The 14,933-nt window shown below is 35.6% G+C and overlaps 1 protein-coding gene across 1 annotated transcript; it reads right to left on the minus strand.

Annotated features, from left to right (window-relative positions):
* Positions 1–15: 15 nt before the first annotated feature.
* LOC21406523 (proteasome activator subunit 4) lies at positions 16–14,244 on the minus strand. The gene is made up of 35 exons (XM_024162999.1): positions 13,909–14,244; positions 12,149–12,251; positions 11,943–12,055; positions 11,511–11,633; positions 11,119–11,220; positions 10,867–11,032; positions 10,603–10,719; positions 10,431–10,498; positions 10,236–10,337; positions 9,954–10,155; positions 9,542–9,778; positions 9,336–9,463; positions 8,682–8,799; positions 8,351–8,569; positions 8,108–8,263; positions 7,884–7,960; positions 7,561–7,766; positions 7,198–7,411; positions 7,026–7,105; positions 6,786–6,903; positions 6,531–6,701; positions 5,892–6,060; positions 5,772–5,815; positions 5,182–5,224; positions 4,965–5,110; positions 4,799–4,893; positions 3,779–4,677; positions 2,721–2,999; positions 2,538–2,633; positions 2,008–2,186; positions 1,645–1,726; positions 1,199–1,323; positions 548–640; positions 299–452; positions 16–180 (listed from the first exon to the last, which is right to left on the minus strand). Exons 1-35 carry the CDS (start codon positions 14,067–14,069, stop codon positions 139–141), a joined length of 5,427 nt encoding a protein of 1,808 aa, XP_024018767.1. The 5' UTR covers positions 14,070–14,244; the 3' UTR covers positions 16–138.
* Between the last annotated feature and the right edge of the window lie 689 nt (positions 14,245–14,933).

The raw sequence follows: 14,933 nt of genomic DNA on the forward strand, positions 1-14,933 counted from the left end.
CTATGAAAATGCGGGGGAAAAAAATTTGTTGCATTATTTCTTGCTCAGTTTCAATCAATGTTAACAAACATAACTATTCAATCACTACAAATGCTTTGCATATAAAAACTATTCAATCGCTACAAATAATATTTTAAATTAAGCAAAGTATGATGATGATGAGGACGTATCGGCAAGAACCTGCAAGCACCAACAAAAGAAGATAAAATCCTTCAGCAAAAAAGCAAAAACAAAAAAACAAAAAACAAAAAACAAAAAACGAAAACAAAAAAAAGCAAAATCAATTAAAAGAAACTACCTCAAGTTGCTCTTCAGTAAAAGAATCTTTCTGAATATTCCATGTATCTGCATGGGTTCGCCGGAACTCCGCAACCGCTTTTGTAACTGTAGATTTTACAGGGGATACCTCCCCAACAAATCGAGCTAGTAACGTAACGTGCTCCGGCAACCAACTGAGAAAACACGAAAGTTTGCTTATGAGATTACACAAGAAAAAGGACACATACGAACACACGAAATTGATTGCTTGTATTGAGTAACAACAAACCTGGGCATGTCATAAGGAGCGGATAACACACAAGCTGCCAATGCAAGAACAGCACCATGTGTGGAAGCTATTGACTGACTTGAACTGAACTTTCTGCGCTCAGAAATTAAACCACCCTTTTAGTCTACTTGCACAGTTTACATTCACATATTCAACGAATTTCATTTAAATAAACAAAGGTAAAAAATAACAATATCACTCTTCAATGCAAATTCCTTTTTTGAAGGACTGAACCCGCAAAAAAATAAAGAAATAGAGGGGGGCCTTAGAATTGGTAAGGGATTTTATTTATTTTTTCAATAAGAACTTCCTTTATTAACGCTGAAATTAGTACAAAGAAAAGAGGGCATGAAGTCCTAAGGAAGCAAAACAAAACTGATATGATTAAAGATCAAGAAAACTACGAGAAACCGCCCAAAAACTCATAACAACCAATCACCGCATTTCATCTTTCAATCCAAAACAATCAAAGAAAATGGAAATTCGTCAAACGCTTTGAAGAATCTTATCATATCCCACCTTTTAGGTTCCTAATTTGCCTCAACAGCCTGATGTATTTAAAGCTTTTATAAAGAATCCCCATTTACAGGAATGATATGTGCTCCACACATAAGACATGAATATAAAGGAAGAATAAAGGCAGAAAATAACCTCTGCTTCCGTTTCCTTTGAAGATTACTTGCTTCCTTATACGCTTTATTGCGAAAGTCCTTTGCTAAATCTTCATCCCCACCCTTCATTAGGCCTGCTAGAACTGCCGCAGCATGCTCTCTAACCTGAAACCAGAAAATAAACGTGTAACTATGAAAATCTACCTCTGAATAATACTAATTGCAATTTCATAGTTGAGGATTTCAGGGGTCTATAGCCCCTGAACAAAACAACACAAACAAGATAAATAACAAAAAAAAAAAAAAAAAAAAAAAAAAAAAAAAAAAAAAAAAAAAGAATAAAGAAAGAGAATTCAAACTTGAATATCAAAATTTCTAATGATGGCATCACAAAGCCCTAATTTTAAACAAACCATAAAAAACAGGAATTTACTGCACAACACGTGCATTGATGGAGTACGACTTCACAAAGAGGAATGAACTTGCCTCAACTTGGCTGTCTACTAGTAGCTTCTCAACAGTTCTCCAGATTTGTTGCTTCTCCGCACTCGACAGAATAAAGGTGTGCCTGTAATTGAGTTCATACAACATTTTTTTTTCAAGATAAGACATTTAAAATAAAAAAAAAATAAAAAGGGGAAACTTAAGAATTTGGGGTGTTCTACAAGGTAAACTGGAAATCAGTGGAAAGTTAGTTTGGGAACTTTTCTTCTTTCTTTCCCCTTTTTTATTTTGTTAGCTTGGAAACAAAGGTATACTATACAGCCCATTGTTTTACACGGAGAGGATTTAATTGCAAAGAATGAAATATAGAGATGAAATGTTGAGCCCCTGAAAGAAATACCATACCTGTACATGAAAGTTCTAAGAAATGTCAACGTTGCTGATCTAGTTCGCCAGTTGGAGTCGTTGGCTGAAGAAAGAATCACAGATAGAGCCTCCTGAAGATGAGGTTCCCAGAAAACCCTCCACTTTAGCAATTCGAAAGCCGCCTTGGCCAAGGTTGACAAATCTTTATTCGATGTTTCCTTCATATAGTAAATAATATCTCTGAGGTGAGACACATTGATTCCCAGAAAGAAACAACATACACTGACAGTAGATTTCTTTTAGTTGTAATTTTGTATAACCGAAATAGTCTAAATATCATTAAAGAAATAAAACACATTTAGCAGAGTCATGGTTTAAGACCTTGAAGCTAAAAACTGGACAAACTATTTCAGTATTTCTGATTAATTGATTAGAGTGATAAAAAAAAAATATAGATATAAGAATAGGAAGACACTAGCAAGAAGTGAAACAAAATTGGAACCTCAAACACAAACTAAAAACACTACTAAAGATCTACAAACAAAATAAAATTTTGAAACTTTACACACCTGCAAGGATATTACAGGATAAAGAAGACCAACGAGTACATCGACCAAAAATGAAGATCTCCCAGACTTCAGAGACGAGATGATAAAATGGAAAAGCTTCACAAAAAATAAAAGTAGACTGATCAATAAAAAGATTTTAAATGTGGAAAGTATTAAACAGAACTTCATCTTTTAAAAAAGTACCGTTTCCATCCATTTGGCATCATCTTGTGAATCACCATTCAGATGCCCATTTTGACTTGTAATCCTCTTGGTCTCTGAGCTGTCCGATTGATTGGTACGCTGAATGTTTATTACCACTTCCGATGCTCGTTCTTTGAGCAACTTGATCCAGCTTCTCTGTTTAAGTAGGCTTTCAAGATCTGTATTTCCACCTTCGTCTGAGTAATCACGGCAAACTGATGCATAAAGCTGAATATTGGCGCATAACACAGAAAGGGCAACACCTATAGCTTCCCTTACCTGTCCCATACAAAGTAACATTAGAACATGGTTTGGATTTAAAAACAAAAACAAAAACAAAAAAAACAAAAAAAACAAAAAACAGATTCGGTTCTAGAAGACAATTATTGGAAAACAAGAATTGGGTTAAAATTCAAGGTTGCACAATCCTAAATCAAGAACAATAATCAAGTTAACCCTGCAAAAACGTAGGCTAGTCAAATACCTACCATCTCCATACTATCAGCTAACATTTGTGCATCTTTTATTCCAATATCAAAATCTGCTTTTATATAACTCTTTAAACAGGGGAATATGTGAAGTCACATCAGGAGAGTCAATTCTGTAAAATGGCACCTTAGCAAATCAAGATCATTCCCATTTATTCTGCTCTTTTTCATAAGAGCAAACAGGCCTGAAATTTTATTTTGCAATCAGTGTATGAAGGTTTCTACTCCCCTCCTTTCTCAAACAAAAGTCTACACCAACGATCTGTCTTCAAAGCAGCCACATGATACACAAATTTACTGGAAATCGGAGGAGTTTTTATTATTTTGGCTGGACATTTAAAGAATCTTTAATGTACGTCAGTGTTTTGCAAAATCGCTGCTATATACAAACTAGAATTTTCTAGAGAGAATCCAGCCAAATCTTTCTCAGAAGAGAAGAAAGCAGTTTATGGTTTTCCAATATCTTTTATACGCACATACTTGATATATTAATAACAGACAAATAAATATTTGCCACGAAGAAAATATTTAATTAGGACTTTGGTAGAACGTAAAAAGAAGTAGGCTTACTTGAGCAGATGAATGACACATATTACCAAGCAGCTCATCCAGAAGTTTTAAGTGGAGCCGTATTTCAGTTACCGGCATCTTCTGTGGGGATACTTCAATAAGTGCAGCCGAAAGAAAAGCATAGCGCTTGGCAACTATAGTGGTAGTTACTGTTGGAGGTAAAGGTGCGGCTAAACAATCCAATATTTGCTGCCTCAAAAGAGGAATTTTAGTTCCATATTTTCCTTTTCCAGTAACCGCGTAACGTATACAAGCTGCCCACTCAGGTATTGATTCTACAGACTGTGCTAGAATGATATTTTGCAACTGTACCATCATCCAGCTGTCCCATGCTTCTACAAGACCATTTACATCAGAGTGCAACACCCCGGCAAATGCTTCCGCAGCAACGCATTGCTTAGACCTCTCCTTGGCAATTGCAAACTCTTCCAATGAGCTTTTAAGTGCCAATAAAACGGGCATGCCACATTCTTGTATTAACCGCTTAAAAATCCGTGCAAAGTTTGAGTAAAAGTTATCAGTACCTAATAAAGATATCCAACTAGGAGTGCGTGGCCAAGAAGCAGAAAAATCAAAATAAAATCTAGTGATGGATTTATCTGCTAGGCTCTGAAAAGAAGAATTTCCATAATTTCCTCTGGAAGATGCGCTTTCGTCTGTAGTGATATGAACATGAGAAAGACTATTCAAAGTCTCGTTAAAAAACCCCTCTTCCATAAAAATTTGAGTTAATTCTCCTTCAAGGGATGATTTTCTATTTTCTTGCAAATTCCCAAGAGAAAGAGTCTGTTCTTCAGCTGAGAGTTTATAAGGGGACTCTTTTAACAGTGTGTTCAAAGCGGAAATGGCAAGGATTCTTGTTTGAGGAAGTTGACTTTTTAAATTTTTTAAGAAATGACCTGGAAAGGCATAAACATTAATATTCTATAAAATGATTGATGATACGATTCAGCCATAAACAGCGTCAAGACAAATAAAAGAGAGAAAGGAAGTCAGGCGTGGATAAAAGTATTAACCAACCAGCAGCTTCACTCAAAATTTTTGAAGAGGAATTTGGGTCGTTTCTGGATGTCATAGCCAACAGGAGTAGAACTCTATTAGCCATTAGATTGTACCTGAAAAAAAAGGAGAATAAATAAAAGCACAACACCAACTACAAAAAGGTAGCCACTAATCAGATGTATACCTCCAATGCAAGCCAATAGAATCAAAACTCATGGAACCAATCTGAGAAACCAAATCTGAAAAATCTTGCCCGTCTAAATGGTCATTCGTCATCCTGAAAATGCTCCTAGATACTCCAGAGAAGTGGATGTTGTATTTGACAAAAAGCTGCACAAACTCATTTTATATCAAAATTCCTCTAACACAATCATAAACTTAAATCTTGTGGAAGGTCCTACCTCATTGATTGCTTTCTGGCATTTCAGTGATTCATGATGAGAGCTTCAAGAAAGAAAGGGGGGGGGAAAAAAAGTTATAAATATACGATATAATGTAGACCAATCATTTATCCTTCAGCAAAAACCACATTGAATAATGAAAAATGCAATTTATTGCCATTGATGATCTAACCACCACCATTTCTAATAGTGCATTAAAACTCCAAATAGTGTGGGACCCAATAATTTTACTTTTTGCCATGCGATAGTTCTAGTCTACTATCACAGGTTCAGTGATTTACCAACAATGGTGATCAATAGCAGTGCTCTTGAATAAATATCATGTTTCGTTGTAGAAACAAGCAATACAGGAAGTGGGTGAGGGTGAACGCCAACTATTGACCAACTTTTTGCACCAAATGACTGGCAGCAATGACAACATCACAATACCCACAAACCAGTATAATAGAATTTGACATGACAGTAACAGCATCACATTATCACCAAAAATTGGTAATTATGCATCTTTGATGTGGTGCGGATGAAATGACATTTCCAATTTAACAAGTAAAAGTCGTCCCATCTACAACTACTTCTTAAGATAAGGTTACCTTGAAAGAATCCCAAGAATAAATGAAGAAAATGCCTTTGGGTCCTGGAACACAGAATAAACGTCATAAGATTTCATGTGTTCAATATCTTATAGCATGCAACTTGTTTCGAATCACTACCGTTGTCACATGCTTGAGAACTGTTTGTGTGGCAAGGACTGCACAAGAGCCTAGAACCGCATATTCTTGTGAGTTTGTATTCCGTAAGTTCTCAGTGAGTGTGACGACACACTTTGAAATCATAGACGGCCATCTCTTTATCATCTTCAAAAGAGATTTCCCAGCAAGCCTGGATATCACGACATTTATATCAAATCAGCAAAAGCAATAACTACAATACTAGAACCACTAAGCCCTTTTTACAGAAATAACAAAATGAAGCATAAAATTAGAAATCGAGCACAAAAAGAACATTCAAGCATACATTTATCTGTTAAAGAAACCAAAAAATAAATAAATAAATAAAACAAATTCATCACTTGTAAGAAATACATTGAAACATTTATGGCATCTTGTTTGCCAAATATTAACTACTTAAAGTTTCAACATTAAGCTATTTTGCATGTATTCCTTGGATATATGGGCACATAAATGGAAAACAAATAAATAAGGCACAAATAAAAAGACACTAAAGATTCTTAAGATATAGTATATATAATCTTAAAATATTCTCAATGATAATAGTGTTTAAGTTGGATAACTTCTCACTCCATTACATTTTCAGCATATAACCAGGCCAAAGAAGATTTCAGGACTTACGCACGAACAGTTTCATAGCTATGCAAAGAGAGATTCAGCAGATCATCCAACAACAAATTCACATGGTCCGGCGGACTGAAATTCCCGCTAGTGCGAAATAGATGATATGATGATTGTGATGATCTCCATGTATTGTGCATGTATGCTTTGTCAATAAGTGCCCACCTAGGCCTGGATTTGGTTATGTAATTTGGTGTCACAGCTAAAATACATATGTAGAGTTCATGAATGAAAAGGAAATGTCGCATATTTTACCTTCTTTTTCCTTTAGAATGTGATGAGACAATAAAATTTATTGGAGGTTCTATAATAGCGGCAGATTCTAACTTCCAAGCCTGCCTATGATTTGCCCATTCATCATACTCCAGACTTCCTATAGAGAGAGGTACAAAAGGAATTAGATGCTAAACGGGAAATACAGGACAAAAGAAGGCACGGTCTGTACTATACATTCTGTTAATTTCAATCTACAAAGCTATAGATAGCAACGATTACCATAGTTTCCCAAAGCATCCATGATACGAATAATGAGGATCAACAGGATGCTGTCGTCCGATTTTTTCTCTACTAAGTATCTGTTCAATGCCCATAGTTAATAAGCTTCAGTAAATCAGAAAAGCTAAACTGAATCAACGAAATTGACAAGGATGTTTGAACAAAATATTACTTGCAGGCAGTATGTATAATCTCTGCAGCCTTTTCCCTTAATTCAATGCTGCCAACACTTGAACCAGTTGCCCCAGCTATTAAAAAAGCATTCCCCAGATCTTCAACTGTGCCATTTTTAGAGGTTGGAATGAAATCCGGCAAGCAAGACAAAACACCTTGCAACGAAGAATCTATGCGCAAAAGGGTCACTTTCAAGTGATCTTTCTCATCTCCTGGGCAACAAAATTACATGGATTGTTAGGTAAGACACAGTGAATACAAATCCATGTATTTATTTGTATCCACATATGGAAACAGAGATTGTTTTATTTTTAATGATGGTTCCATAGAAACTTTCCAGGAAGTACCAGTGAGGAACTACCTGGATCAGAATGAATTTTAGTTTGACATATTCTAAGAAGATCATCCAGAGCCGAACGAAGATGAAGGTCCAAAAGCTCATTTGCGAACTGAACTTCTTCGGCACTTGGGATATGCCACTTGGGAGCCAAGTGTTTATCATCAGAATAATCTTTGGTGCTGATCCATTCCTCTAATCCAGCAGCATATGGGTGTGGCAAAACACACCTAGAAAACAAGAAATTTTATTTTAACAAGCTGTAATTCTGTTTATTATAGTTCTGTGAATCTATCATGTGTCAGTAAAGAGGTAAAATCAATGAGAAGAGGAAGAGGTGGACGTACCTATACTGATCAATAGGATAATAAAGAACCAGGCTTCCAAGGAGGGATCGCAGAAGGTGATCTCCAGCTCCATTGATCTGTCAATTGGCAAAACAATTAACAAAACCGAGAATCAATGAGACGGTTAACCTATTGATTTAACAGTTAGTGACTATTAATACACAAACATAGCAGTAATTTATGCTTATTATGAGAAAAATTATAACAAACAGAAATATAAAAACCTTCCAAGACGGGCAGTCAAAAGCAGAAATGATGGCTTCTTTGAGCTGATCCTTGTAGCGTAGAAGCACAGGACCTCCATAACTGATGGCAACTGATAATATTTTCAATTGATAATCAATTGCTGTTTCAAGAGCTGGAGAGATTGTGGGTTTTCCCTGAGAGAGAGAGAGGAACCATTTTAACCTTGTAACGGAAATCTTGGTGCCGCATAAAACATTATAAGTAATAACACGAGAATGTACCTTGGTTGAAGTAGATGAATCTGATACTCCTCTTCCACCAAATCCAGTAACGGGTATCCCTTTTAAAGACGACATTACAGACAACAAAGTTGGCTCAACAAGGTGAGTGACTGCCTCTTCCGGATTTGTATGAACACATGCACAACAAAGCAGTCCAACCTCTGCAATTGCCCCAGGAAGAATATTGGTTCTAACAAACTTGGAAATCTTCTTCAAGGCCTGCACTTTGATATTAAGAAAAGCTTAGAATAATGTCTTCGCCAAAAATGTAATACCAAAGAAGAGCTTCACTGAGAAATTGAAGCCAACAGGCAAGAACAAGAACAGAGACCTGATTAAACAATGGTTGTGAAAGTCTTCCAAACAAGATCTCAAGCATGCAGTAATAGTATGGACCGTCCTCAACCAGAAAAGTTCCTGATGTTGCTGATGAATGTAGACCTTCATTTCTGCAGCATCAGTGACCAGTTAACTTTCACCAAAGAGGGAAGAGGAGAACTACTCCCATATGAAATTAAGGGTTTTAACACTTGTGCTCATTGGACTTTTTGTGGTTAAGCTCTTTTGTCACTGGACTTTCTTTTCTCACAATTCAGTCCTTGAATTTCCAAGATAGAAGCAATTAACTCCAATTATTAACGGGAGTTAAATTTTAGGGAATTCTATGACAACTTCAGGTACTAAATTACCAAAAAAAGATAACTAGCCACAGATGGAAGTGCCAAATTATGAGAAGTTTAGGGCAGGGTAGGTACTAAAAGTTGTAGTTATTTCTTTTAAAATTTTAACATACTATTACAATTGACGGTAGTTGCTACTATTTTGTAAATTCAAGGACTAAATTGACTAGGATAAAAACTAGGGACACACCAAACCCAACGGAATTCAGGGGGCACAAGAGCTAAAAATTCTAAAGTTTAACTAAGAACTAAATCAGTAAATGGCTGTAAGAAAGAGAATGCAGGAAGATGATTTCATTACTTACATGACACTGCTCGGCTCCAAGTGTAGAAGCAAGGAAAATAGGCGGCACAAGAACTCATCCAGCCATTCAGAAAAGCGAATCACAGGCATGAAGGGTAGCTCACCGATATTGTCATTCAAAGAAGCCAACTGCAAAAATTAAGCTCATATGTAAAATTTATATGCACGAACTATCATTAGAGGTGCTTGTGGAAATTGTGTACTTACATTGGAAACCACAGAACCAATTAATTGCATGGTTGCCAAGGTTTTAGGAGGATCATTGGCGTCCATACCAAGCAATGCATTGGAGAGAGAAACCATCATAAGATCAATGAATTCCTCACCATCACCACCAACATCAACAGGTTTTACTGCAGAAGCTGACAGGGACGTGAGAAATAGTGAACGCCCGACAAATGCTACTGACATCACAGCAATTTTTAGTTGATGGGTGGCAGTCATCTGACTAGACACAAAGTTGGTAAAGAGAAGTTATTCCAAAGAAACAGGTTCCATTTATAAGAATGAACTACTTTCTCATAAGCTGATGTGGACTTCTTGGCAAAACCATATTGGTCAAGATAAAATTGTGTATACTTTGAGAGGAAAACCACGAAATGTATGAAAATTGACTAACCGTTTCTAAGGCCATATGGAACCGAGATGCAACAAAAGGAAGGACTAAAAAAGGCTCAACATATGACAAAATCGAAGTCGCCGCAGCAACCGTCTCAGAAAGATGTTCATTTTTGCTATACTGGCCACGATCAATCAACTTTAGCAGCACATTGACAAAGGAAGTCCTTTCTGATCTTCCTAGATTGTTTGCACGTGTGTTCCTGTGCCAAAAATAATTTTAGAAGAACCACAAAATATGCTTAAGCATAACAGTTCTCGCATAATGCAGACATATTCTTACAATTGTTCATGCTGTAGACGTTTCTGGAATGATATTACAAGATGCAGCAAAAAGCGCTCTAATGAATAGGTCCATCGACCACCATTAGAGGGATGATAGTACCTACAACAATAAACAAACTTAAAAATCTTTTGAGTAAAGAAGAAAAACACTGTAACTATAAGAAAAATAGTATCAACATGCAAGTATACAAACTGTTCTAAGAGGTTGACCAATTTCTCAAAGTGTTCCTGTGTTGAGCCACCGGGTTTCAATAAGAAAACCTGCAATTTTGCAAAAGGACGTTATGGAAATAGAAATGACCATATGCAAGGATACAGGTTATAAACACCACAGAGTGGAAGCAGTGGCATAATGAATATCTTACAATTGACTTTGCAATGGCCTTTGCTGGGGTCATTGTTTTATTGGAAAACAAAAACCTTGTGTTTCTGGGGACATCAACAGAGAAAGGGTATGATCCACTTCCATTTGCCACTGGAACCTGTCATTTTGAGTGAGCTTGAGTATGTATATATCACACATGTCTATTGACTAGCACTTTTTCATGAAATGCGGTAGCAAATCACAGTGAACTAAAATACTCGAGGTGAAAACCAAGCTACTCTAAAGGTTCATACAATCGAATCACCTCAAACATATTTAAATATCTAGTGAAAAGCATGAGTAAGAATGGCTCCCAATCGATATGGTTGTAGTTCTTTATGACACGAGCTATAATGGCTGCCCACTGACTGTTCCAAAATTGGCAATTTGGTGTAGACTCCCACACGGCAATACACTCCTTAACCCAGTCCCTGCAGTCCAAGTAGGAAGTTAATTTTCGCCCAATATTTCATTGACAAAATTATGAAGAGAGAGTTCTGATAACATATGCTCCTACTCTGAAAAGAACTCTTGGTTGTCCGAGTTCGTTGGAAGAAAGAGCCTCACAAACCCCGATCCCTCAAAGGATGAATTATGCCATGGATTCTCCAATAAAGATCTGCATTTTTTGGTTTATCAGAAAGGTTGCTATAACATTCAAAGAGTGAAACATCCATGCTTGTTAATCATCACCAACTTACGAATTGTGTTTCATTCCGTCTACCTATTTCTTTAAAAAAAAAACACAAAAGATAAATGGTACAACAAGCAATAAGTCATAGATACAGAAAATGTCAACTAAATATACACAGATGTAACTGAAACCAGGTGGAACTGCATGAATTCCCTAGAGATACTTTCTTACACATTGACAAAATTGAAGAAGGGAAGCCCTCAAAGCACACATACCTAAACTCAGACCATATCTCGCGTGCAGAACCTGGTGGGAAGAACCTCCTACAGGACCGAACAAGAGAAGTAATAGTCTCAAAATGCCGTTGTCTGAGTCTCCATCCTTCTGGTCCAGTATTCCTATACCATTTACTCGCAAAAAAAGTTGGTGTTCATGACATTTGCAAATTATTACGTGTTGTGACACAATTTATTGTAAATCACTAAGTTATCCATGGACGGCCAGAAAAGGTAAATTTGTAGTAAACCAAAAATTTCAGAAAATTTATGACGTGAAGCGCAATAGCAACAAAAATTTAAAAATAAATAAATCTCATAAGGTTCACATATGCCAATATACACACATAAACAAAGACTGCATATATAGAAAACAAGTAATCTATGTAAACCCACATGAATGCAAATGGAAGCTGCAAATGTAAAACTCACCTGGTGAAATGTGTGTGTACCAGAGTATCATAGAATGGCCGCCACTGAACTTTCAATGACAATTTCTTTCGGTACTTATTGAGTATTCTAATCAGAACATTTCCCCATCTAACCTATTCATACAAACAGAACCAGCATTCAGGAAATGAAGAGGAATGATAGTAAAATGTGCGTTAAGAATAATTATCTCAAATACAAGGCATAACCTGGGCATAAAGCTTGTTTTCTGACATGTGGAACAATTCTAACCCAACCTCGCTAATAGCATTCACATCTTCCAAAGATACTTCACTTTTTGCCTTTATGAAACTGCATATGAGGCATATAATAAATAGGTACACCTGTCTGACCGTCTATAAGATGAGACCAAGCACAAAAAATAACCATTCACTATGATCTAACACCTATTCTAACCAAGACTTCAAAGTATAGAACAATATTACATCCAAGGTAAGTTAGTTATTTAGACGCATTATTGCAATGCAGGGAAAAGCTACATACATATCAAGTCAAGTGCCCCCAATGAGAAACTAAAATAATGACTTTTATAACAAAATTTTTGTAAAATTATAGCTCTACATCCGATCACTAAGAAAATTTGTAATATAGAAAATTATTCTATGCCCACATTCAATTAAAAAAAAAAAAAAAAAAAAAAAAAAAAACTTCCTTTCTTTCCAATTTTTCCCAAAAAAAAAAAAAAAAAAAAAAAAAAAAAAAAAAAAAAAAAAAGAACTTCCTATGCTTTCCATATTGTCCCAAAAAACAAAAAAAAAAAGGCTTCACCGTTGTTTCATTGACTTCACCTCGCATCTTGGTCAACTTTCACCTACCACCCAAGTCATGTAAAGGTCCAAATAGGATGGGACTGCAAGCCACAAACTCCAATAGTTGCAGTCCCATTACTATGACATAACTAGCACTGAAACCAAATAGCACCGTGGAATGTCACAAAAGTTAGAAGTCTAGTTGGGCTACTCTAGTGAGGAAATCGACTCTTAACTTCAGCGTTAGCTAAACGTTGCTTGATAAGCATCAATTCCATCCTTGCATTTCAGCTCAAGTACTAAATGGCATGCTTTTAAATGAACATAATTTCAGCTTAATTCTTGAAATAATTCTGTCCGTCCACTATAATATGAACTGCCACATCATGGCAATGTCATCTAACAACAAACCACTTATAGTGAAAGACCAAACAGAAAAATTTTTTGCTACTCGTTTACTATTTAATTTACAGAATTAAGCACAACTAGACCCATTTAATCCTCCTAAACCAAAAAACCTATAACTAGAATTCCTATAAGAGATCAACAACCCATCTCAAGCTCAAACTCGATAGAACCCCAGAACTCCACAAATCAAAATTGAAAAAAAAAATTACTATAAATTAAAAAAAAAAAAAAAAAAAAAAAAAAAAAAAAGAGAGAGAGCTTGAAAAAACATAAAACTCCGCAAATCAAAATTGGAAAAAAAATTTAAAAAAATAAACTATAAATTTAAAAAAATAAAAATAAAATAAAAAGAGCTTGAAGAAACATAAACAATTTAAGTTAGAAAGAGAGTAAAAAGGGGGTTAAGAGTATAGACCATGCTCCTAAATGAACAAAATTTCAGCATAATTCTTGCCAGTTGAAACTATTAATGTCTCTTTCATCCAGGATAATATACATATCATCTAACAATATAGTATACCACTTGAATCAAAAAACCACAAAAAAAGACAGCATTTTGATTTTCACAACTAGCTTAGTACTTAATTTGCACAATTAACCATAATTAGATCCAATTAAGAATTTAAACCTAAACAATTCCATCAAAAACCCCATCTGGAGCTAAAAGAAACCAACACAAAACCCCTCAAAACCCCTTCACAAATCAAAATCACAAGAAATTTAAAAAAAAAACGAAACTTTCGGTAATAACATTAATGAAATTGAAGGAAAAATAGAGAGAGAAGACGAACAGGTCGACGACAGAGACCCATTTGAGCGTGGAGTAGACGGAATCGGGGTCGTCGGAGCGGTAAGAGCTCCTGACGGAGGCAACGACGCGGGAGAACGACTCCTTCTCCCGGCGAGTCTCGCCGGCGACCGGCGGCGGAAGCCACGCATTGTAGAGATGCATAGTTCTCGAAGAAAGCGATCAGAACGGAACCGAAACCGAAGAGAATGAGAATTCGAAACGCAAAAGCTCCAAATACTCTCTTCTCCCTTTATCTTTCTCTGGAGTGAATTTATAGAGAGATATAGAAAGAGGATTTTCTCTTTCTCTCTCTAAAACTTTTCTTTGGTGACAAGAAATGGAAGAAAAACAGAGAGAGAGAAATGGAAGTCGTCGCTGAGGACAGTTTTTGTTTCTTGCTTCTTCTTGTTTTTATATGACAGACAGATGTGTGAGAGAGAGATTGGGAATTGGGATTGGGGACTTTTCTCTGTTTTTTTTCCCCTTTTCTTTTTTTTTTTAAATAATTTCTTTTCCATTTTTTAGGGGTAAAATTATGTTGATGTCCTTGTATTTTGTCATTATTACATTAGAGTGACAATTTTTTCCTGAGTTCTTTTTTTTAAGAGGAATGAAAGTATATGTTGTGAAAAAAAAAAAGGTGTTAGGGCCGTTTAGTCGTTGATTTAAGTTTTTAATTTGAGTTGAGATGTGACTTTATATGAAAATTTTTTACTGTAACAAAAACGTTAGATGTGACTGTTTCTAAGAGCTTTTTACAATAGCAAAACTCGAATCGGTGAAATGAATGGAGCCTTAAATTATCAAAAAGAAGTTGAAATATTTAGAGTGCGTTTGAAATTCGTTCCAAAATGATTTTATTTTTTGTATGAAAATGGAAATGAAAACATTTTCAATCTCAGACAAAAATTATTTTTGAAAATGCGTTTGGTAGTTTTATCAAGAGATTGTTTTCAATATAAAAAAATTCATTAATGTCTCTTTCTCTGCTAGAGGAGGAGAAAATGAAAACAAAAATGAAAAACG

Source organism: Morus notabilis, unplaced genomic scaffold (assembly GCF_000414095.1).
Source record: "Morus notabilis unplaced genomic scaffold, ASM41409v2 Scaffold337, whole genome shotgun sequence".
Classification (NCBI taxonomy): Eukaryota; Viridiplantae; Streptophyta; class Magnoliopsida; order Rosales; family Moraceae; genus Morus; species Morus notabilis.